Source organism: Agelaius tricolor, unplaced genomic scaffold (genome assembly GCF_023055355.1).
Source record: "Agelaius tricolor isolate 1412-34295 unplaced genomic scaffold, bAgeTri1.0.p SCAF_8, whole genome shotgun sequence".
NCBI classification, from domain to species: Eukaryota; Metazoa; Chordata; class Aves; order Passeriformes; family Icteridae; genus Agelaius; species Agelaius tricolor.
Genome location: NW_027269268.1, coordinates 3879265 through 3904249, shown reverse-complemented (window position 1 = coordinate 3904249; position 24985 = coordinate 3879265). Strand labels below are relative to the sequence as shown.

General features: G+C 47.2%; 1 protein-coding gene and 1 long non-coding RNA gene across 5 annotated transcripts in view; one reads left to right on the top strand and one right to left on the bottom strand.

Moving 5' to 3' along the window:
• Positions 1 to 708: 708 nt before the first annotated feature.
• Positions 709 to 6763, bottom strand: LOC139592046 (uncharacterized). 3 transcript variants are annotated; one of them, XR_011679880.1, is made up of 3 exons: positions 5686 to 6763; positions 4255 to 4806; positions 709 to 2682 (listed from the first exon to the last, which is right to left on the bottom strand). It is a non-coding gene; the product is annotated as an uncharacterized lncRNA (long non-coding RNA). The 3 variants fall into 3 exon arrangements; XR_011679879.1 differs by having other exon boundaries at positions 709 to 2859; positions 4477 to 4806; XR_011679881.1 differs by having other exon boundaries at positions 4477 to 4806.
• ANTXR2 (ANTXR cell adhesion molecule 2) overlaps positions 4853 to 24985 on the top strand; it is a 76708-nt gene continuing 56575 nt past the window's right edge. The window contains exons 1-7 of one of the 2 annotated variants that reach the window (XM_071431401.1): positions 4853 to 5307; positions 5779 to 5850; positions 7718 to 7789; positions 13461 to 13542; positions 14421 to 14528; positions 14623 to 14691; positions 15513 to 15593. In XM_071431401.1, coding sequence (XP_071287502.1) covers positions 5183 to 5307; positions 5779 to 5850; positions 7718 to 7789; positions 13461 to 13542; positions 14421 to 14528; positions 14623 to 14691; positions 15513 to 15593 — 609 coding nt within the window. In that variant the 5' untranslated portion in view covers positions 4853 to 5182. Of the gene's footprint in view, positions 5308 to 5416; positions 5546 to 5778; positions 5851 to 7717; positions 7790 to 13460; positions 13543 to 14420; positions 14529 to 14622; positions 14692 to 15512; positions 15594 to 24985 lie in introns of those variants that run through there. The other variant, XM_071431402.1, reaches the window with a different exon arrangement.

Below are 24985 nucleotides of genomic sequence, written 5' to 3'. Positions count from 1 at the left end.
CCTGCTCAAAGCAGGGCCAACACCAGACCAGATCAAAAATCTAGTCAGGCCTTAAAACCCTGAAGAGAGCTAACACCAAATTAGCTCAGTTCTTGAGAGCCTGGTGCTTAAAATGCCAGGGTTGTGGGTTCCATCCCCATGTGGGCCATAGGAAGAAACGGGTGCCACGTGGCCACCAAGCCCCTGCTGTGCATCCCTGATGTCCTGGGAGCAGTCCCTCCTCTTTCTCTCACTTCCCTGCAAACCTCCATGGCACCTCTGTGCCAAACACACAAGCACCATCCTCTTCCAGCAGCAGCAGCAGCAAGCCTGAGTGATGCCTAGGCTTGGGTATCCCAGAGATGGGAGCTGCTGGTAATCAGCACAATAATCAATAATCAGAGTCCCACAATCAGGGAACAACAAACACCTCCTGGGGGTTGCAGCTGGGCTCAGGAGCAGTGACCCCACCCATGCAAAGCAGGATCTACATGAAAAGACAAATATAATTCCACAAAGAGCTCCTGAGGAAAACAAGGGAAGAAAAAATAAAAATTCTAAACCCTAAGAAGCTTCCTCAAAATGGCACACAAGAAAAAAGTTGAAAAACCTCCCACAATGCCATCCAAAAAGCCTCTCCCAAACTTATAGAAGCCTCTGTTTAAATACATAAACTAAAAAAATATGCTCTGCTGGCAATCTTCAAAATTGGGGAACTCCTCAAATTATGAGTGGGACAGAAAATTGGGTAAAAAATTGAATAAAAGCCTCAAATAAACTGTCAAAAACCATGGAAAGCAATGGTGAAAAGTTGAAAAAAGCGTCAGCAGCAATGCCAGCAAGGGAATCTCTCTGGTGGAAAAACAAAGGGGAGTGTTTTTCGCCCCAGTTCCAAAATTCATCCCCCACAAGCGAACAGCCTCTCTTACGTGCTGGTCTCTGCTGAGTGCCTGCACCTGTCTTGGAATGCTCCCCCCAACACACAGCAGGCATGATAACCAGCAAGAGGTAAAAGCAAGCCAAGCAACTGACCCAGCTCCCAGTGAGTTGCCTGAATTTTGTTTGTTCCCAGTCGAATTTTGTTGGTTCAAAGCACGGGCCAGGTGTTTGGGCACACAGAGCACAGGGCTCTTCGTGACTGTCACTCGCCCCAGCCTTGCAGCCGGAAGAACCTGGCACAGATGACTTCATGAAACCAAATTAGGGGTCATACACAAGAAAGGACATTGCCACGGCTCTGGCGTAATTAGGGCCCATCATCATCAAGGACAGGAAATTGGCACATCTGCTTTCCGGGCTGCTGATCCAACGGTGGCTCAGGCATGATGTGATGTCCTGCTGCAGCCCCTGGCCCTGCATAAATATTGCCCTGATTGCCCCCAAACAGTGGTACAAGCCGTTGTTTTATCTCTCAGGCTCCCTGTTGCTCTTTACTCTTTCTCTCCTGGGCCTGGGAGGACAGAACTTACACAATGCTCTCTCTCACTCTCCTCTGCAGCACTGAAGGGGCCAGGCCAGATGGATAAACATCAGCCCCTTTTCCTCCAGTGTGACCCCAAACTGACCACAAGTGACGTTTCTGTTTGGATGCACCTTGGAAGGTTTGAATCTGCCCCCCTGAAGCCAGTGATAAAACTGCCACAAACCAGATGACTGCTGGATCACAACACATGCTTTTTAAAAAATGACTTTTCTCCATACAATATTGAGAATTGTGTCATTCCTGCCCTGGGTTACACTGCTCTGCAGGCAGAGTTCCTGGCTGCTCCATTCTTCTGTCTCCTCTGTCCGGGCCGTTGTTTCCCAAGAACACCAAAAAGGGTCACTGCAACTCTAGAGTTGTGCTGAGCTCCCAGCCCCAATGATCCCTGGGCGTTGCTCAAAGCCAGCAGCAGCTCCCGGGCCAGAGTGGGATTTCCATGTTTTCTGTCCTGCTTTTTTTTTGGCTCTCGCAGGCGGAGTGATTTATTTTTATGCTGTTGTGGTTTGCACCAGGACAGCCCATCTTTCCCTCTTTGTTTTCATTCCTTCTGCTTGCCTGAGCACCGTGGAAACAAACAGCTCTGGAAAAGTGGAAACAAGCAGCTCTGTGCCTTGTCCAGGGCATCAGGCAGCAGAGAACCACAGGAAGCTCAAGGGAGCCTGCTCCGCTTCTGCTGAGACAGGAGTGAGCACCAGGGATCATCCTGGCTCCTCAAGGATGAGTCAGCGTGCACACAGCAGGGACACTGCTCCATATTCCTGCACTTAGACCTTCTCTCATCCAACATACTGCCAGTGTTTAGGTTTCCTGGCTGCTAGAATTGAAGGGTTTCTTTCCCCCCTGTATTTCTGTGAGTATTTTTGGTGGGCACTGCAAATGCTTCATGATGTTGGAAAGGAAGAGCTATTCAGGAATTCTGAGCTTGCATAATTCCCAAATTTGTCTAGACAGATACTTTCCATCTGGATGATGCAGGCAGTACCACATGGACACGAGAGTTCCTGTGTTACTTAATGCTGTCCTTTTTATTTATTCATTTCTACACTGCTTTACAGGATGCGCACAGACACAAGGCTACAGCTGAGAAGGGAACAAGGATTTGTAGCTAATCCTTCAGGAGGCAGCTCTCAAACAGCTCCTGCATCTTGTATAACTGCTGGAGCCCCTCTGGTTTCTCTTTCCTTTTACAAAGCATGAGACTTCCATGTGAGGTTCATATCCTGTGAGAGAAGAAGAAAAATATTTTCCTGTGAGCTGCCATGGCTCAAGGATCGCCATCATCATCATCATCCCCTGTTCTTGGGTTTGCACAGCTCAGGGTGTCTGGAAGAGCTGACTGTGGAGCTGTCCCATTCCATGTTGTCCCTTGATCATGTGGCACAAGGGCAATCCCAGACCTAAGTCAGAAAGGGGATTTAATTAATCAGCATGGCAGCCGCACTCACAGACAAACCCAAGTTTCATTTTTCCAAATATTGGCAATCACTGAGCATCCTGAAGAAAGCAGGCTGGCTCACAGCTGTTGGGCAGAGATGTCCTGGACCTGAGCTGGATTTAACAAGCAACGAAGCCCTCCTGACCCTCTGCAGCGTATGCAAAAGGCAGCCTGTGCGGCCACCAAGCCGCTGCTTGACTCCAGTCCTGAGGTCAGGTTTGGAGTGCTGAAGGGTTTCCCCTGCAGGCCCCACCTTTGTGCTGCAGCATTCCTGGGGATCCACAGGCAGGGCCAGGCTCACAGCCAGGTTACAGCAGGGGTGACTTTTCCTTCCAGCTGCTCACCCCCAGATACAAGTTCTCTTGGCACTGTTTGCCTGAGGTCTTCCCAACCAGCCTGGGCCAAAAAGAAGGTGGGAGTGGGTGGAAGTTAAAGGACAACATGTGGGGAAGTCATCTGCAAGTGCTGGAGATGTAGAAGGGAACTGTATAACCCCAAATATGCTGTAAGCTGCTCTGTTTACTACTTTTCTTTGCAGTAAATCTTGCCAGTGAACTTGAGTTCATTTGCACATTGACCATCCACGTCAAAATTTCTGCTTCTAGGGCTGGGTTACTTTGTAGCTGTATTTTTTCAAGAGTTCTGTTTTCCATCACTGAGGGCAGTTTCTCCCTGGACCCCTGGTTTCCCTGTTGTCCCAGCCTCCAGGCACAAGGAGCCAGTGTAAAGGAGGTCCTTGTGCAAGTGAACTGGATTCCAGAAGAGCAGGATGGGGAGTGAGAACAAGCTGTGCCTGCTGCAGCTGGGGTCGGAGCAGAGGTCTGCAGCTGGCCTGGGTCCCTTGGTGCAGCCAAGAGCCAACGTCCCCTCCTGCTGCTACAACATGGCTTGTTTTGGCATTGGCAAGCTGCTGATGCCCCATCTGGCTCCTGGGATATCATAAAGATATCACCTCAGGAGGCTGCTTTCCTGAGGGCTTGTGTGCACACAAGGAGGAATGCTTGTCCTGATGGGGCTGTGCAGCACTGTGGCACTGGAAGAGGGTTGGGAGAGAGCCAGGCATCAGCAAACGAGTTCTGGGAACTGGGAAAGGAGGCTGCAGCCTTTCTGTGAATGAAGACAAACAGCCATGAGCCATTGCCCTGTAAGTCCTACATGCCTATCTCCCTCTCATCCAGCCATTCCAGCAAAATAGCCATATTTATCTGCTTCTTCAGCAGAAACCACAGGCTAAAAGAGGAATTCACACACTTGGAAACAAGTAAAGAGTGAACTGGCAGTGGAGGCTTGTTCCAAACACACGGGGTCACATGCGCTTGAAGCAAGATTTCCAACATCTGGTTAACATGACACGTACTCCCAGGCAAGGCGAGTGCTCCTGGGGCTTGGGGTGGACTCATGCAGCTTGGAAAGCTGGAGTGCAGCTGGTTTTGGGAAGTTCACCAAGCTTCCTCTGTTGTCTCACAAGCCTCTGCTCAGCCTTTCTTTTGGCTGGGTCTCTGGCAAAGCCCAGGCTGCTCTGCCCTTAATCTTCTATGTTTTGTGTATCCACGGAGACTGTAAAACACTGCTTGCTTACCCTTTGGCCTTGCTAGCTCAAAGGCACTAAGACCTCCGTGAGCCAGATCTCTGGCTGACATTATCCACTGCTGGTCCGCGGGCTTTGGTAGTTTCCAACTTACATCACAGGGAGGCTTGGCTTGGTGTTGGGATTGGCGTGGAGAAGGCACCGTGACACGGATGTGTCAGGTCAGAGTGCTGTGGCTACAGTGAACCGTCCAGAGACAGCAGGAATGGGGCTGAAGTGAGATGAGAGGAAAACTCTCCAGCAGGATGATTCCAACTTCCCCATCTCTTCCTGTGGAGTGAAAAGCAAGATCCTTTTTGCAGTCTGATTCACCTCCGCAGCCTGTGGGAGACACATGATCACTGTTAGGACGGGGCTTTTTTTGTTTGTTTCACAATCTCAACTCTGAGGTGTTTGTGCAATCCCCAGCCCCCTGGACATTAAATTTATTTGGGGCTCACTCCCTGGCACACGTGCAACGCCGGCAGCACCGCGGACCGGAGTGACGCGGCTGACGGGACGCAAGGGGGACGCAGGGGCCGGGCGAGCGGGGGCGGTGCGAGCCCGCCCGCCCTGTCCCCCGCCCCAGCCGCCCGCCGCCGTGGGGAGGGAGGGCCGGGCCGGGCCGGGCCGGGCGAGCCGCGGTGGCGGCGGCGAGGGGCGGCCACTCCGGCGAGCGGCAGGACAGCAGCGCCCGCCTGCGCTCCCCGCAGCCTCCATGGCCGGGGCCGTGCCCTTGCTGCTGCTGCCGCTGCTGCTGCCGCCGCTGCCCGCCGGCGCCGCGCCGGCTGCGGGCGAGCCGTCGTGCCACGGAGCCTTCGATATGTACTTCGTCTTGGACAAGTAAGCGGCGAGGCGAGACGCGGGCGGGGATGGGGGAATCGCCGCCATCGGGGCGGCGGCGCCGCCGCTTTTGTTCGGGCGCTGCGTGGGGCTGAGGGGCCGCGCGCGCGGGGGCGAAGGGGGGGGCGCCGTGAGGGAAAACGGCGGGAAGAGCATCGTGAGGGAAGTTCGGGAATCCTGCCGAGACCTCCCTGAGGGGCTGTGCAGAGGGGCCCCCGTGGAAGTTCTCCCAGCGGAGGTGCGTTTGCGGCCGGAGGCGTTGGGGGAGCGAGCGGCGGCAGCATCTGCCCCGCCGGCGGCCGGGCTTTTGTGGGGAAGTTCGGCGGCCGCGGTCGCCCTCAGGGCGAGGGGGGAGCGGGGCCCGGGCGACGAACTTACCAGCGAGATGTCTGGCACCGCGAATATGGTCAGTTTCTGCCCGAAATGTCAGCCCGGATCAGGCCGCTGATGTACTCTGGTTTTCCCTTGTAGGTCTGGGAGCGTGGCGACGAACTGGCGAGAGATATTTGATTTTGTAAATCAGCTGACAGAAAGATTTGTGAGGTGCGTGGTGCTGCTTGTGACAGCCGAGGTAGTGCTGGAGTAATTCTGGGCTGTGTTAAACACCCCCCTACCCCTGGTCCCCGTGTTTTTGCAAGCTCAGGGTATGTGTTCCTCAAACACATTAAAAGTTTGGCTTCTAACACCCAGACTGCTGGGAAATATTGAAAACTTTTACTTTATTTTCTTGTGCTTGGAACTGAGCAAAAAGGTGACAATACGTGCCTTTAAATACTCACTTTCTTAAATGACTCTCACATGTGATTTGAAGTTTTTGTTAAACTTGTTTTTCAATATACCGTGTGCCTAGTTTCTGATGGAGTACTACTCAAATTCTGTGTTTGGAGATTTGTATAAAGAAACAGTCTTGAACACATGTAAACATATGCGTTAATATATAGTGCAGGTCAAAAGGAAGGGAGTAATGTTAAAGCTCAAACGCAGAGGAAGGCCATGCCATGTAACAGCGCCTTTGTTGTACTTACATATAATCAACTTTGTTACTGTCAGCAGTGTTGTCGGGCAAGCCCAGCTCCTCTTGAAATAGCTGCTGCAAATCCTGGCTGACTGCTCTGTACAAACAGCTGAGGATTGCAGTGTTTTGCTTTAAAAAACCCTACCACAAAACCCAGAATAAACCGAACGAATCCCTCACCACACACAGGGAGAGGTGGTGTGGTAGGTTTTGCTGAGTAAAACCAAGCGCAGAGTGCAGTTGTAATCTTGGCTTGCTAAGAAAAGGATTATCCAATTAGGCTTTTATAAGTAAATATAGCTTATTGTCATCTTGTCAAAAGCAAATCTTCTGTAAACTTATGTAAAACTTCTGTCCAGGGGGCAACAGAAACTTTTGCAAGTTGTTTTGTTGTTTTGTCTGGAATTACACAAAAAAAAAAAAAAAAAAGAAAAAAGAAAAGAAAGTACTTACATTCCCTTGATGTCAATAGTTTTGAGCTGCATCAGTGACATCAGTGGACTGAAAACATACGGTCATTCAGCTTTTCAAGTGTTAAATCCTTACTAACTGTAACCTGATTAATTAATGGTGATTCTCATGTACAGTAAATTACCAAGTTAGTGAATATATTAAAATTATGATGAATAAAACATAAAATCATGCAGGAGAGATGTTACAGCTTACCTTGGGAAAATTCCTGTTTTGGGCCTCCAGAGCATCTGGCAACTCCTAAGTGCTTTCCACTGCTAATTAGATATGATTCCCTGCAACCTTGTGCAGAGACAGGTGACCTTCTTAAAAATAAATTGAAAAAAAAAGAGATTGAATTCCTCAAAAAAAGCAGTTTGTACAGCATTGCTTTTTGCTATGACATGTCCCTGGATGCTTTTAGGGAAGAAGTTTTCAAGTCTCACAGCTCTCTGGTCGGAGGAACAAGCCCAGTCTCACTCTGGAAGGCCCTGCATGCTTTCTCAGGGCTAAGGCAGTCAGTGGGCACTGGGAGGATTTGATAAACATAAACAAAAAGCGGAGTTGGAAATTGGTGTTGTGTCATCCTGAAAGAAAAGGGGAAATTGGCAGGGTCAGTTTCAGAGATGGGATGTGTGTCTGGTCAGTGCCCATGGGAGCAAGAGGGAACTGAGTGGTGTCCCTGCCTTGGTGTTATACCAGTGGCCCTGGCAATTCCAAAGGGTGTGTGTGGGGTGGGCACATCAGCAGAGACTAGTCATGTGGGAGAGAGTAATGGGCAAAAATGCTTTAACTCCTCTTATTTTGGGTTTGTAGTTCAAAAGTACACTCCTAGGAGGCTGGAGGGTAAAGATCACGTGGATGAGACCTGAACAAGTGAATGAAAGGCTGTGCATCTGTGTGTTTCTCTGAAATGTGTTTTTGCCTTCTTTCCCTTTTCCACAGCCCCAAGATGAGGCTGTCGTTTATCGTGTTTTCCACCCAGGCGCATGTCATTATGCCGCTAACTGGAGACAGGTCAGTGCTCTGCTTTCTTAATTCTTCCCCTCCCTCCCTGCCTCTGCCCTTACTGAATCAGAGCAGCAGTAACAGGAACACAACAATGACCGATACCTCTAAGTGCTGGCCAGTTGTGAGGCCACCCTGCAGAGCTGATTTAATTTTGTGGCCATATCCCTGGATAGCCTCATAAAAAAGGAAGGAGAGGAATGATAGGACACAAATTCTTGATGTTACCTCTGCCACTGCTTTGCAGAAAAACTAGCACTAATGTTTTCATCTCTGTGTGACTCTGCATCTTGCTTGGCACAGTATGAGAGTGATTCTTCCATTTGCTTTTGTAAAGCAGCCTCCATAGAATGGTTATCAGGATTTTTTTCATGTCTAGGAGAAGCATAGAATGGTAAATAAATGTTTCTCATATTCTCACATAAGGTAGGTATTTTGTTTTGTATTTCCTAATCTGGACTTCAGGGCTTGTTTTAGACAGTGGGGTTGGTGCCACTTGAAGGGTGTGAGATCTTCCTGACACTGCAGTGATGTACAGGTGTGCTTGAACTTTCAGGGGATGGAATTCAAGGCTGCTCACTCTGATTTCTAAAGCAAGTGAGGATTTGCAGCTCAGATATCTTAAGGATGGGTGGGGGGAAACAGAAGGAGGAGAAACAGGCAGAGAAGAAAATATTGTAAAAATAATTACCAAACTCACAGAAATTGGGAGATGGTTGTGTGGAACAAGTGCTCTCAGCAGAGGACAGTGGCACTGCTGTCAGAGTCCTTTGGTGTCCTCTCAGCTTTCTCAAAACCAACATGACCTCTGCTCTCTCCTTTTTGTCCAGAAGCTACCGCCATGCACACTCTTCTGGGTTTTGAACCTGTGGATAAACCATTTAGGAATCACTCCACAAACCTGTGGCCAGGTGGAAGTAAGGTGGTCCATCCTTTCTGCTCCTGTTAGTAGGGAGCTGTAGTTGGTGTGGTATAGTTAGTAAGCTCTGCTGTGGGATTGTTTGTTTTAAACAATACATAACAACAAGTATGAGGCCTCCTGAAAAGACCTGCCGCTGGCAACAGGCAGAAATGTAGCTGACATCTGAGATGTCTAAAAACTCAGTTCTGAGCCCCTCCTGTTTTAGCAGTTAAAGAGTGGCCTGACATGAAAACAGGCCACTTCCCCCCATCCGGACTGAGATATTGGATCTGCTCTCTGTGGGCAGAGAGAAGCTTATAAGTCATTTTTCCAGATGGCTGTAGAGGGGTCAGGAGAGGACACTTGAGCCTGTTCTGAGGCCTGCTGAAGTCAATGAGGTCCTTTCTCTCCATTTCAGTGGGCTGTCAGTGGCCTGTTCCTTATCAGGCCTGAGAGGCAGCACTGATAGCACACAGACCACTTGAAATGCTGGGCAGGGTGCTGGAAGCCCGCCACCGGGACACAAGCGCCTTTTTCATTGCCGGCACACTTGGAGCCAGGGATAGAATTGTGTTTTTCTCGTGTAAAGCACAGGAAGAACCTCTGCAGATCCAGTGGGTTCCCTTGAGGGGCTTGGTTCTCGTTCAGGGTTGGCCGAAGCTCTTGTGTGTGTGTCAGGGGAAACAAAGTGCCACCATTCTTGTTCAGGGGGAATTAAAAGGAGAAGGGAGGAGGAGACTGGTGACTGTGACCATATGTACACAGGTAAGGACAGATAAATACAGTTGGAGCAGCTGTCCTTTTAGATATTAAAGAAGTCAGCAGAGGAAAAATGCTGAGACTGTCTGGCCCCCATTGTTCCCAACAGAAGATGAGGATGCTAACTAAGCACACTACAGTTCCTGGGGATGGGTGTTTGGGAGGGTGATTATGGGGTATTATGGCCTTGGTTTGTTACGTGCACTTTGGACTTGCAGGCATGTTTTTGCCCTGGCTTACTTGCTAATTCCCAAATGTCAGGAAACCACAATTTCTTCCCAGCAGTTAGATCAAAGTAGGGCAGAATTTTTTGTTTGGAAAGCCTTAGGCTTCTGATTGTTTGCACAATGTTCTTGCTGGGTTTACTGCACAGTAAAGCTGTGGATATAAAGAAAGCCACAGCATAGCACCAAAGCCCCCAAATTCCCTAATATTTTGTGAGTGTGGGCAGTGCTGTGACTAACTCTGTAAAGAGAACTCCAATAAATCCATAGAATAACAGCAGCACCCAGGTGGAACAGCCTTCTCACACTGGTTAAAGGCCATTTGAAACACACACATTTGTGAAGTTGAGCTGGAAACTATGCAGTAAATGGTAAACAAAGATTGATGCACTCACCTTCAGGGCTTGCTGCTGGAAAGCACGTGGTTTGGGACAGTGGATACTTTCAGGAATACCATACAGCTGGCACGATGTTGCCTTTGTTCTCTTTTGGCCAGCTGTCCTGGCCAGCAGCCGTCCAGGTTTCTGTGAGCCGGCTTTGGCAGCCCTGACCGGTGCCAGCAGCCAGGACGAGCCCTGCTGCCTCTGCCTGGGTGAAACTCCTGCTGGAGATAAACAGAGATGGTGTTAGTGAAGGTGGAAAAGTAGGACACTTGAGTACCTGGTTACATGACCAACTATCCTGTCCTTGTCCCTAGTCCAGCTGACTGCTCCTGGTTTCACAGGGATGTGTAAGACATGGACACATTTGGGGCCTCAGTCACGTGAGCTGCCCCTGTGCATGGGTCCAAGGCAGCTTGCCAGAACAGAGTCATCTGCAGAGAGTCTTCTGCTGCATGTATCAAGTACAGCAGAGCTGGCCACTGACGTGGTTTTCATCTGGAGCCCGTGCAGGAGGCCTCAGGTTTGAAGCAGACTAATTATTTTAAGTGAATCAACCCTTTGTAGTATTTAAGAGGCCCAGAAGGCATAAGCCTCTTCCAAATGATACATCTGGGGAGGCTCATGCAGGGTTTTCTTGTACCACAACGACAGCTTGCCTCATCAGAGATGGAGCCATCCCTCTTTTTGTCAAAGAACACTTCCCCTCTCGGTTTCACTGACACGTGTGTGTGTTTTCCTGTTTACTGCACATCCTTCTTAGCAGCAAACCCCAAGTACCTGTTTTGTTTGCCTTCCTTTGTTAGGGATGAGCCCGTTGCCTTGCAGCACACAGCCTCATTTCTCACCAGAAATACATTCTCAGTAAGAGCTACCATCTCCTGCCAGCACTCATATGCTCACCACATTGAGATAATTCAAGATTCCAGCACTTCAATAGGTGGAATGCAACATGGAAGAGACATACAGAGTGCTGTCCCCCACTCAGAGGAGCTAAGAACACCCATTCAGGAATCTACGTGGATATTAGCAGCTGTGTTGCCTGGCTGCTGCTGGAGGAACTGTCTGAGGCAGTTACACAGCTTAGAGAGAGAACAGACGGGGTAGCTATTAAAAATTAGTTGTGCCTGTGCTTAAACACAGAAATGGGCTGCAGCGCATATGCTGAGTGGGTAAAAGATATTAAATTTGTACTTATTCAGCCCAAACACAGACAGGCTGCAAGTTGCTGGCTCTGTTTTGCCTCTTCCACCTCCCTCCCTTTCCTGACTTTCACCACAAAGCCAGTGGCCCTCAGCCTTTGTTGTGTTCCCAAGCTGTCCCGTGGGATGTCCAGGCACCCAGGCTGAGGGCTCTGCTGTCATGGTACAGATGAGTTATACAACCAGAACTTCCCTGGGGACTTCCATGGCCACCAAGCAGCCTTACAGAAACTAGAGAAAGGGAAGTGGTGAGAGCACTGAGAAGCAGGAATGGGGGTCCTGGCTGCTATGGCTGGTTGACTGCTGAGTCCCATTCATTATCAGGACAGTGCAGGCAGGCACGAGCGCCCGTGCCTGGCCTTCAAACCAGCCAGGGGTGGGGTTTAGAGTGATGGAACCTACCTCTCCTGTTGGTTCTGGGGCCCCAAATCCTGCATCCACACTGGCATTCTGACATGCAGACCAGGACACGCTTGCACTTGACCAGCTTGGAGAATGCGGGGAGCTAGCTGACATCTGGCTGGGTCTGTCTAGTGCAGCTGTGCCCTGAGGGCAAGAGATGGTGCCTGATTAAACACAGCTAAAAGAGCTCATGCTGCCAAAGATTTTCCTGGAACCCCTTGTAGGCAGAGGCCTGGCAGCACCAGAGATTGCTGCGCGACCGGGTCACAAGACATTGCAGATAAATAAAACCGAACTGATTGTACGAAAGCTATTTTTGCAAAATGAAATCTGTTTCAGAAAACTGGGACTTGAGTTGCTGCTTGTTTCTTGGCAGCAGAGCACTAACGCCTGTGATGTGCTGCCACTCATTTCTGGCAAGCACCAACTCTGTGGTTTATAATCTGCGTTCGTACATGATCACTTGCAAGTTGTTTCTATAGATGCTGAATGTAAAATATTTGGATCAAACAGATTGTATTATCTTACATAACTTGTTCCCTTCCATACATTCAATGCCACATATCTCTTCTACTCCCTCCCCTCTGTGATCGTATCAGTGGATCCTGTGACGGGGAGCTTATTCCAGCTATGGATTGTACTTTGGAACAGAGCTGCTAAACATAGAGGAAGCCCATCCGTGGAACAAATGACGAGTGGGTGGCATTCAGGCAGTGTGGCATATGCATTCTTTCTCATTTGGTCTGGCCTAAGGAAAGCTTTCACGCATCCCGCGATGTATTTTCCCTCCATCTCCTCACCCCTGCTGGGTTCCTCTTTCTCACCTAGATTTGTCACAGTGTTCTATATATTCTGGCCCAAATTTTGCCCCTTCTTAGTTTTTGCTCATCCTTCCCTGGCATGACTTTCCATGGACTTGGCTGAAACTGTGTTTGCAGAATAATGAAGACCCTCCAGATTTGATTCTTTCAGTAGTCTCTCTGCCTTTGTTCCCACCAGTTGTGCTGATTTCACTGGAAATAATTCCTGTGGTGCAGTCTGTCAACTTCTCCCCTTTCAGCCCCATAGTTAGTGAGCATCTTGCAGGTGGATCTGCTGTACTGCTCATGAAAAATCATGGTGCAGATGCATTCTCCTGTTAAATCTAAGTGAGCTGTGGACCTCACTTAGGTGTGTGGTCCACAGTGTGCGGGATGTCTTATGAAAGGCCGCATGAAAAGGTTGTAACAGTCAAAATTTAAATCTGTCCTCAATCCTGCTCTTTTCCCATGGGAACAAAAGGTATCTTGCAAATGCTGTGTTTGCCTATTGATATTTTCTCCAGGGCAAAGGCTTTAATTATTGAAGTTCAGTTCTATGTGATAAATTTGTACATATTGGTCTGGAAGATTTCTGCTGAAATAGAACCACTGGTTTAGGAGATTTCTTCTTTGACTGCAGTGTGATTAGAAGCGAAGTTGGTTTAAAGTAACAAAATAGACCTAATGCAACAGAATTTCCACTGGGCTATGTAATGCTGAGGCTTTGCCTCCTCTTTGCAATATCTGCTCCGCCTGGACATTTTCCTTGATTCCACCTTTTTGACTCACTGAAGCATATTGTGTTAGATAGGTCTGAAATACCTGTTCCCACAGCACCACTTCTGTCATGAACACACAGTCTGCCTCCATGTGGGATCCTAGCTAAGCTCTAATTTACAGCTTTTCATTTCAATTCTCCTTGAGGACAAATACCTTTTTTCAATTGATAAATTACACCCTTTTCACACTTCAGGTCACACAAACAGGCTCTTACCTTTTTTTTCGTTCGCAGAGAGAAAATCAAGAAAGGTCTAAAGGATCTGGAGGAGGTGACACCAGCAGGTGAGACATACATACATGAAGGACTAAAACAGGTAGGTTTTACTCATCTTCTTGCAATCAACACATCCTCTGTTCTCACTCTTTGGGTAACAACCTGTAACATAAATAGATTTATGTTTTATCGGTCTGTTATGCTCAAATCTGTCTGGTTGCCTGAGTGGTCCCAGGGTTGCCCAGACACTGTGCAAACCCCATGCAGAGGATGACTAGCCATCACAGCAATCTGCCATGTGGAATTTCCCTGACTCGCTCCTTCTCGGGGAGCAGGGGTCTGTGGGGTGGATCTCAGAGCTCAGCCAGCATCCCCGTGACACTGTAAACAGCCACATGCAGCAGCAACCCAGAGACAAATGCTCCTCATTTTGGGCTGTCTTAATTAGAGTTCCCAGCCACTTATATTCTTCTTTGTTCAAATAATGCAGTTTTGATGTAAGCCCTGGCCCTGAAGGTGAGCATCTAAGCTTTCAATGTTACAGACAAGTCAGTTCTTCCCCTGTGACTGTAGAACCATGTTTGCAACCAGGATCTGTGCAATGAAAAGCTGGGCAAAGGGAATTTTGTTGCTATTGAAAAAAAAAAAATTAAGCCATTTTTTTAATATCTTGGAACCTACTGACTGTGTTTGAAATCTGGGGGGTAGCAAAGGAAATCCTGGCAGTGGATTTGAAGAGATCTGTCCTGGAAGAAATGCATGTTGGCAAGGGTTGATGGGTCAGTGACCCCCGTGCTTTGGAGATGGGCTCAATGGTGGCTGGAATGGACCAATGATGGGTTTTCCCTGCTGGTAGTGAGTTCAGGGGAGGCAGAGAATTGTCATGAGAGACATGTTGTATTAGATGCTTAGAAGATGCATCATGGTTAAAAGTTTGGATGTAATTTTAAGGTGGATAATTAATTTTGTTGTTTTCAGGCCAATGCGCAAATTGCGAAGCAAGGAGCCTCAAGGTTCTCTAGTATCATCATTGCGCTGACTGATGGCAAGCTGGACGGACAGATTCCCCTGTATGCAGAGAAGGAGGTGAGCATGAGCTAGAAATATCATGCTCTGCAGAGTTTGGGTGCTGCCTTGTTGAATAAAAAAATGCTTATTGCTCTGTTCTACGATGCTACAGGCAAGGAAATCCAGAGAGCTGGGAGCGAGAGTTTACTGTGTCGGTGTCCTGGATTTTGAACAGGAACAGGTAAGAATAAGACCATTACTATTATAAAGTCCTAGGCAGTACCTCAACCCGGAGTTTTACAGAGTTAACGTTAAGTAGTACAGAAATTTAATTTTACTTACATTAGGCAGTGTAATGTCTTCTCTGGCTTAGGAAGCACACTCGGATGTGTACATAGACGTAAATAGAATGTGTGGGTGTCGTGCTCACTGCCAAGGAGACCCGTTGGAAATACCCTTGTTAGCTGGGAGCTGCCAGTGAGAGGGTGCAGGCAAGCCCCTCTCACTGGAATGGCAACCAGGTCAGGGTACTGATCACATGAACAGAGGAGCTGTAGACAAGATTCAAGCAGTGTATATGTAGCAGTTTTGGGATAAGGAAAAGAAGGTGGGATTCATGTCCTTCACTGGAAAGCTGTTCCAGAGTTACTGTGTTCCAGTAGCTACTCCTGTTTGGTTAAAGTGGCTTCAAGGAGAGGTACACGAAAGGCTCCTTCCTGCAGAAGATGCAGAGAAAGGGTTTTTAGTGAAAGGCAGAGCAAACAGGGGAGGTAAGTCTGGACAAAGGTACAAAATCACTGCCAAGATGGAGGCCCTGAAAAGCTTCTTCAGTGTGATGCTTGCCACGATGACTAGCCATCATTTTGTTAGCTGCAGTCAGCTGTGCTAAGTCCTACAGTTCAGAAAACTCTTATCTGTGAGAGAGCTCTAAAGTTTCCCTCTCTTCTCAGAATTGATGAGGGTTGCTTTTAGACATCCATTTAAATTTTAAGGGTGTAAAGCACTGTGAGGAATTTAGTTTGCCAGATGATTCATGTGTTTGCATGCATTTTCTCTCCAAAGCTGGAAAGAATTGCTGACGTGAAAGAGCAAGTCTTCCCTGTCACTGGAGGATTCCAAGCACTTAAGGGGATAATCAATTCTGTGAGTACCAGGCAATAAGTTTTACCCTTCCTCAAGATTAGAGCATACTCTCCAATCCCACTCCCAGGCAGAACTGGTTCCTAAGGCAGGAATTGCAGTAGATGAAGTTCCTTCCCCATTACCTTAGAGAGGCAGTTCTGTAAATGAGCACTGCTTGCGCCTCCTGCAGTTATTCATGCTCACACCTCGCGTGGAATTTGAGGACTCTTCACAAGGAGAGGGGAGTTCATGTGCGAAGTTCGGGGGATGCTCTGATAAATGACTGCTTTGGGTTTAGTCTGGAAAAAATGGAGACTTACTCTGGGAGACTTGAGAATAAACTACTGCTTAAAATCTGAGGAATTAAGTGAACTTTAGGAATTAACCTTTACTTACAGACAGAAGCATTTTAAATCCATGACTTTAACCCCTTGTTATCCCAATAAGTGGTAAGACACAGTTCCAGTTTTCAGCATGGCATGAGAAACTCCTGTTGGTGAGATGAGGCCATTCAGCTGATTACCATGGTTTTCAGGAAGGGATCAAAGAGAAACATTTTGGTTGTGATCAGTGGCTTGACACTGTTTCAGCTGTGTGTTAAGACACCTGTGGTTGTGAGCACAAAATTTATGTCTCATTTTAGACTGAAGGCTGTATCTTTTATGCAGGGTTAACAGTGCTGCTGCTGCATGTAGGCAGCATAAACAGGCAGTGCAAACAGGCTTACTGGCAGAAGTCAAAAGCAATAATGAAATCCTTTTTCTGAGAGAGCCCACTATCATTCATTTCCCTTTCCTTTTCTTTTTTTAAATAACAAGAGGATACTACTCACATACAGGATACTACACAGTCACGAATTTATCACTTCCTTTGAGCAGTGTGGTTTTTGTGAATGCCGTAATGCAGCAACTTATTTTCCTTGTTACTTAAAATAAATGTAGTTCCAGAATCTTCCTTTAACTTTCTAAATAAAATTAATCCATCTTTTGATGCATTGACAGTTGTTCTCCTGAAAAGACAGGGCAGCCCATGTGGTACTGCCTTTAGTATTGAAAATCTCACACACATGGAAGGTTAATGTAAGCTGTATGGTGTCCCATTACCCAAGGTGGTTTTGGGCAGTCTCTAGCTAGCAGCAGTGCCAGCCTCCTGCATCCACACCTCCCAGAACTTAAAAGCACCTTCACTTCTGTGTCAGCAGGGAGGGAGGCTTTTCTGATAAGATATGCCTGATGGTGTTTGCACAAGCCTCAATCCAGCTGCTTCTGATACTTAAAAAAATCCTGGCTGTAAAAATCCCAGATTTGGGCATATCTCAGCTGTAGAACAGGACCAAACAGACAGAATGGCAGTGCATTGTTTCAAGGTAACAGCTTAGCAGTGACAGGAAAAGCAAACTTATGCACACTGTTCAACAGCTTACATGCAAGGTGTGCTTCTGCAGACTGAGCTCCTGAGTTGGTTCAGGCTTTATTTACAGCCCGGCCACCAGACATGTCAACACTTGGCTTTTCCCACAGACCATGGATGGAAACATCCATAGTAGGGTTTCTGGTTGGTTTGGATTTTGTGTGTGTGTGTGGGCTTTTTTTGTAGTCCATGTGTGGTGGCAGTATTAATAGGATATTTGGTATGTTTTAATTAATACTTTTCTTTGCAGGGGTGTGGAGTGATTGTGACAATTAATTCTCATAACATTATAGCACTGATAAGTAGATCTAATTGAGCATTAAATAGTCAGAGTTTTCCTTTTTAGTCACTATTATAAATTCATTTCAGTTTTCAAGTTAGCTAGAGAATACAGACTCAGAGACACTGATCTAAAGAGGAAAGCTAATTTTGAACCAGATGAAAAGGAGATAGGTCACAAACATGCAGCAGTATTGCTCAAAGTACAGAGTCAAAGGTGCAGTTGTGAAACCCTCTGTGAATGTTGCTGAACAATTTCTATTCAGAAAAAACATTGTCTTCAGAAATGGTAGCAACCCAGCAATTAAAACCCCTGAGCAAAACTACAGCCCAGAACTGCTGAGGAGGGGATGCAGGAGCCTCAACTACATTGATCTCTCCAGGTATGACACTATTTGGCTGCTATCCTGTTACTTTTGCACTGTATTCCAGGAGAGCTGACCACTTATTCTATGGTTTTTAGTGTTAAAAAAAAGTGATGAGTTCTAGCACAGACTGTTGTACCTCCTTCTTATGCTTTCAGCATAAGCGACTACTCCAATTTATTTTCTCTGGATATTTACACAGTGTCTGTTTAGTCATGACCAGGGATTAACATTCAGGACAGTTGAGATGAACATTTAGACTAACCTCAGCTTAGGTGCCCGAGAGTTTGTGTCATGTTTTGACATTAGTTCTGATAAAATCCTAGGGAAGTGAGAAGGGTTGACACACCTCCACGCCATTGTTTCTGCTGAATAACATCCACTACTACACTACTAACTACATCCAACTACACTACTAACATCCACTCCTAAAAGTCTGTGCAGACCTGTGAAGAGGGGGCTGCTTTGCAAAGTTTCCTGCTCTACCAGCTTTGCTCATACCTAGCTTACAAGGTCATAACTAAACAGCATTGTCAGTGTGAATAAATCTGAGCAAAACTCTAGAGCTTAAAAGCAAAACGCTGAAGGCAAGTTACTGCACTCTGAGGAACAGTCACTGATGGGGTTTGGCTGATTGTTACACAGAGTGTAGCCTTGTGAGCGAGCTAGGACAGGGTGAAGGCTTTGGGAGGGCACAGCTTCTGTCACCATGCAGCAGATCAGTACTAGATAAGGAAATGAAACCCTTAATTAAACTCAAGTTCTGCTGATTTGTGAGTGAAAGTTGTCTGGTTGTCTCTGCAGGCAGAATTGGACAAGGCTGGTACCTTGAAAAGTTACATTAAGGGAACTCACTTAAGTAACATTATCAGTGTATGACAGCTCTAAGTAGACAAACACATTTTTATACTGAAGTAAGTTGACAGCACTTAATACAGGAAGTTAAAATATATTTTGTTCTTAGGAAACATCACAAAAACTTACCAGATAAGACTACAGGAACTGATACATGCAGAACTTTAGAGGAAGTAGGTCAAAATAGAGTCAGCCTAGAGTTGTTTTATCTTGCAGTGTTCCCAAATTTCTTAAAAATTCTACCTGTAAAGGATTAGAAATAGAATTGCTAATCTCTTCTTCTGCTTGTTCATTTGACAGGTGCTCAGAGGTTTTTTTGTTAATTTTACATGCGAAACTCACTGTTAAACATAATGGACAAAAAAAAAAAATAGATCAAGTCACGTGAACTGAGTAGTTGCATTGTCAGATGAAGCAAAATTCTCTCCAAGTTGGCTGAGCCTCTTGGGAAAAAGCCCTATGCCTCAGCATAAAGCTGTCAGTTTATCCAGGAAAAATTGCAAATTGGGATACTCGAGGATCTTGCCTCCTGGTGAAGTGGTGACCAGGGGAGAGGAGACCTCAGGGTTTGCAGGGTGCAAGCTGAGCTCCCAGGCTGACATGGAGTGACTTAGACCCATCCAAGGAGTGCACCTGGGACCAGTGAGGACAAACAAAGGATTAAATGCACACAGGTCCTTAAAGAAAACTAGATTCACCCAGTGTCAGACTCTGGCTAAAGAGGTATAAGCAGGGAGTGCTAGAAAAAAATAAATTGTTTGCCATAAACGTATAAATTCTCTCCAGTAAAACTCTGTGGGTGATGGAGAGAAGTCTGCTCCTGTTGCAAAGAGCAGTCAGCAAAATCCCTCTGGCATTCCAGTCCCTTTGGACACCAGCGAAGGGTATCTATGGAATATCCTGGAGGTTTCCATGTCAGCTGGATGGTTCCTGTGTCACTGGCTGTGCATGGCAGTGTTGGAGTTACACGGCTCGGTGACAGCCAGCACGGCGGGGCCCGCGGGGAGCTGCTGCACAAACTGTGTGTGGCAGCGGCACGCTCAGCACTGCCCAGGCAGGGACAAAACCAAAGGCTCGTGAGAGGGAGTCAGTTTTGTTGAGGTAGGCAAGAGGTATTCATGTGAGGAACAATTTTAGCCTTTATATTGATAAAACTTACTGCACTGGCTTCCCAAAGATATGCTCCAGCCTCTCTCCATGAATCTGACGCGTTCTTTTCCAGCCGTGCTGTCAGCAGCACTTCCTCAGGCTGACCTGGCTTTGGCACTGGGGGAGGGTGAATTACCAAACTCCCAGGAGTCCAACAGCATCTCCCGCTGGTACCTGCTGTAAGGCATCAGAATTTGTGTTTAGGGAGGGTGGGAAACTTCCCACTGCTTCAGTGGTGCTCCAGGATCAGACACTGGAGAATGCTGGTTCCATGTTTCTAGCCTGGCTGCTTACCAAGCTCTGCTGCCCAAACCCAGGGTCCAGGCTGCAGCTTGGGTACTGAGCAGCAATCAGGGACTACATGATGTTCAAGTAATCCCTGCTGCTGTGCAGCCCCCTTGAGCTAGGCTGCCTCCCTGCATTTCCTTGGGCAGTGTGCTCAGCCTGCTCCCTCCCTTTCCCCAAGTGCTGTCCCTCCACCGTGGATGAAGGGGGGTCAGCCAGCTGACTGGACACGGTTAAGATTTTTCAAGGCCAAAATCAGCTTAAATGGTTCATTATCAATTATACATCAACTTAATTGGATCATTTCCTGTAGGAAGAAAATATGCTCGGTTTATGCACTGGGAATCCAGGAAGCAAACTATTAGACCTTTAAGGAGGTGGGGGGAGGAAAAATGCAGCAAGTTATCATTAAAAGAATTATTCTGATTAAATCAGTCAACTTATTTAATCCCCTTGGACGGTCTAATCTTCAAGCTACACTGGGTGCAAGGTTCAGAACTAACGCTGTGCTATGTTTTCCATGTGACTGAGACTGAGGAGATAGTTTTGGGAATTACTGCATGTAGTTGTTAAAAGGAATCAATGGCCTGGAATAGAATGCTTTCTGCTCTACCCTTCACTGCCATGCAGTCCTCAGTTTGACATTCTCTGACATATTACAAACCATATAATGTTCTCCTGGAGCACAGTGAGCTTGATAAGCCAGCACCGGCACTGACACGACTCTGGTTAGAGTGAGCGTGCCTGTGCCCTGTGATTGGGATGGGACTTGTCAGCCAGCCCTGCACGCCTGACAGCTCTCTTACATAAGGGATGCTGCACAACTGGCTCCAAAGGAAGCAGCCACAGGTCCAAGTGAAATCCAGCCACTCCTTAGTGAGAAGTTTCTTTGAGGCAGATTTTTCTTACTAATAAGAAAAAAAATAAATAGCCCAAACAACTTTTTTTTCCTGTTATGGAAAGTAACAGTTTGTCTTGATTCCTAGTTACATTACTTGATAAGTAATGGTTTTAGGGTTGTTTTTAGTAATTTGGGGGTAAAGGTTCCGATGCTGTTAAAATACTCATCTCATGACCCGCAGTTTTGTCATCTCCATTTGCTTTCCTTGGTGGCTGCCAATGAGGTGCTGCTCAGACTTGGTGTAATTAGAATATTCTCACTAACCTAACGCCGCGCCAGGCTTCTCTCGGGTGGTGATTTTATGCAAGACCATATGTCTCAGGGATTTTTTTCACTTAGACAGGGGACAGGGTAGCAGCCTTCCCCTTCCCCTCACTCTTTGTCCACGGCACTGCCAAGCAGTGTCAGGGAGCAGGCTGGGCTTGGCAGCGAGGTGTAGTCACAGGCACAGATGTTTGGCAGCAGGGAGAGGAAGAAGCCATGAGATATTAACTGCTGCAGTTCCTGCTCTCACTTTGTGGGAGAGAAGCACCAAAATGGTGTTTCCTTGAAAAGCATGTGTTTCATTCCAAGTCACCCTGAATTGATTGCCTTCCCTCTAGTGTGAGGTGGTCCTGCTGCCTCGTGCCTTTCTGCACAGATCGGCGCTGGGGAGATAAATGACAGAGCTTGCTTGAACACAGCAGAGGCATGGGATGTAAAACCAACACTAGAAAGAGTGAAAGGCTGCACTTTGGAAACAGTTAATTTCAGGGAGTTCAAGCATTAATTGCTATATGGACAGGCTGATCTGTCCAGAGCCTAAGGTGGGCTGCAAAGGTGCTTCTCACTTAAAAAGCCTGATAAAGGTTTCTCGAGTGTAATCACAGAAATCAAGAGCTCTACTTAAATTTATTTCCTCTTGTAACCTACTCTAGATCTTTTTTTTTAAAAACCTAATTCTGCCACACTGTGGGGAGGGGCAGAAGTCCTATTTACATAAAAAAAGCAACAGCTCATGAATGAGAAATCTGTAACAATGCCAGCCTACACTACATACGCCTTAAATTCTTCATCACCCTCATTTCACACACGTTGACTTTACATGCCATAAGAGTCACTGAATTCAGCACAAAAAATCCTGCCCAATGCACAGTCAGCATTTCGTTCCCTAGAACAAAACCAGTGAGTCCAGCAAACCAGTTATACACCTCCTCCTTTACTTCTCTTTCCTTTTTACTGTCTTAGCAGTAGTGGAAAAAAAAAAGGTTTGAGTTAAAAAGAAAAAAAAAGGAAGCAAGCTGCCAGTAATACTTCTAAGTGACTCATAGAAAAACAAACATACATGGAAACATGGGGTAAGCCCAGTCCTGCTGCAGCCAATTGGAAGGAATGAAGCAGAATAGTTGTAGGAACTGAACCAAGCACCTGGGTGAGCTCAGTTGGACACAGTTAACCCAGCACCAGCACAATGCTGCCTTCACCATCCATTGCTCTGAGGAGCTCCACAGCCCCGAGCTGGGATGGGGCTCCCGAAGGCATTGACTCACCAGAGAGCGGCCTTGCTCAGGAGCAGTGTTCTGTAGGCTGGGACAGCCTTCCCCAGCTCTGATCTGGGCTTCTGGACCACATTGGCATGCCCTGCTCCACCTGGGTAGGCAGGAGCCCTGCTGTTCCCTACCATTTAAATAGCTGCCCCTGCACCCAGTGCTATTTCTGAGCAGCTAAACTGGGAGCCCAAAGGTGCAGGCAATTCCTCATCAAGAAAAGGCCCACAGCTGGCAGTCATTGAGGCTTGGCCTGCATGCACAGATCCAGCTGAGGCATGGAGTGCTCAACATAGATTTAAACACTCTTTATGTTATCAGGGCCCTCTCAGACATCACCTTCCATTACTGCCCCCCACTTGCCATAACTTTATGACACTGACAATCCATGTGTTGCGGTGACAAGTACATGAGATACATGCTTACCACTGTGTCTTGAAAAACGTATCCTCATGAGAGATGCAGCTCTTGATGAGGCTAGTTTTGTGGTTACCTGAGGGAGGAGCTTGGCACAGTACAAGAGGAAAGCACAACCTCATGGCCAGTCACACCATCAACAGTGTTTAGTTTCTAGCTCTGTTTTCCTTGAGCTTACAATTTTGTTCACCAGCTGTTCTGCTTGTAGCATCCCTAGAGAAAAGTACAGATTTACCCCGTGTTTGGGAGGGAGAGAGGAAAGAAAAGGAATCTCCACAGGAAAGAGCTGCAGGCAGTAGTAGCTGAGGTTGCCGTGCAAGGGTGCTTTCGGAGCTGTGCTGCTATGTCTGGCTTGTGCACACTCTGGCTGGCAGTGTGTCCATGGACTGCACTCCAGGATGCCTTCATGTGCCCACCAGGGGATAAAGCTGCAGGGATGTTATCTGTGCACACACAAAGCGTGGAAGCCATCCTGTTGTGCTGTCAGGGGTTTTGCACAAGCCTTGCCATACAGCAGTAGAACAAAGATGAGCTTGTAAAGGTGAACCTTTTCTCTTCTTTAAAAACAGGTTCTGGAAATAGCAAGTTGGATGCATTTGCTCTGTTATGGGACATACACTTGGTTCAGAGACTCAGGCTGCCTTTCCCCCAAAATCACAGCAGCCTGATTTGTGGTCAGCTTATGGTGAGCACTGATGTAAACAGAGGTGCAAGTTTGAATGGATCCACAGGGAAGAAAGGCCACTGGTGGCCCTAGAAATCCTTATTTATTCAGACTTGTTAGCGTGCCAGGTCTGACCAGAACGTGTCAGCAGCTGTCTCCTTCCAGCAGTTCCTGGTTATTCTGACCTCTGTCCCAGGAAGCAAATGCTTTACACAGCCATAGAGCACTTTGAAGACTTGGAACCATTACAGTGGTTCAGTGAAGAATCCAGCTGTGATGATGACCTACCCAAGCCCTGAATGCAGTTTACAGTTCTGGGCAGGAACAGATGCCATGCAAGTTATGATTTATGGTGCTGCCTGCTGCCAAAAACTTTTGAACTGCATACAGGGCTAAACGAAACTGAGCAAGGTTGCAAGACAAATTGATACTTAGCATATTTTTTTAATTATCTCTGTACGGTTGGGCTGCTCATGGCTTGTTACTAGTGTATTGTTCTCACTATTCCATGGAACACAACCTTCATTAGTGTTCTGGAAGGGAAAGTTGTTTGTGTAACACTGTGCCGCCTGGTACAGCTCTGTTCCACAGCATGTGCTGAGGGAATGGCAGGCTAAATACTTGAAAAGCTGCAGGAGCCATCCTGCTTTGCTGTTAAACACTGAGAACTTGTAAGAGGCAGCAGTGAGGGTGAAAAAAAGAGTCCAGGCAGAGCCACGCCTGGTATGTGACAGGCTAAAGAGGTCTTGGAAGGTCCAGAAAGCACATTTTCCACAAGAAGAAATGTTGCATAAAGCAGGGGAAAGATCTCTGGCTAGGCAGAATTGATAAACAGAGGTGGAGTTTGCAAAGACCGTGAGCAGTGGGGAGCTTGATGTCAGCCTGTTAGTTGGCTGCCTTTGTGCCGTGTGCTGCAGGGACATCTGCCCTTTCAGTGCTGATGTCAGAATTTGGGTGTGGGGTGTTGCTGCAGCTGCGGGCTGACAACACCCCAGTGTGTAGTCAGTGCAGACACCTGCAGGTCAGAAACAGGCAGAGTTTCTCCAACAGCTGTGGTGGGAGGAAATGTGTTAGTAATGACAGAAATGGGAGTCTATCGCTTCAGAAATGGTGCACTGAGGTTTCTGTGAGCCTTCAGGAACCTTCTAGTGAGAAGCACGTAGAAAGCCGTGAGGACAGATGTGGATTTTAAGTATTTCTTAACAATCAGGAAAGTCTGGGAAAAATGCACTAGGTGAAAATGGGGTCACATGGAAAACCTAGTAAAGCTTTTGGTAATGGTAAGCGGACCTGATAAATGAACTTCCTACAACTGTTTTAGGAAGATTGACATGTATGCTTACTTGTAAGCCACTGAAATAGCCTGGAGACAGGTGGTTTAAAGCTCCACAGCCACAGTTGAGATGGCCGTGGTGGTCCCAGAGGAGCTGGGCAGCCCAGCAGCTGATTGACAGGTGACCCTTTCAGCAAAGAAAAGCTTGTTTGGGCAGGTAGGACCCAAGGCATGCCAGCGAGCTTGCATTGAGGGTGAGTTGGCTTGAGAGTGTCCCCAGATATCTTGG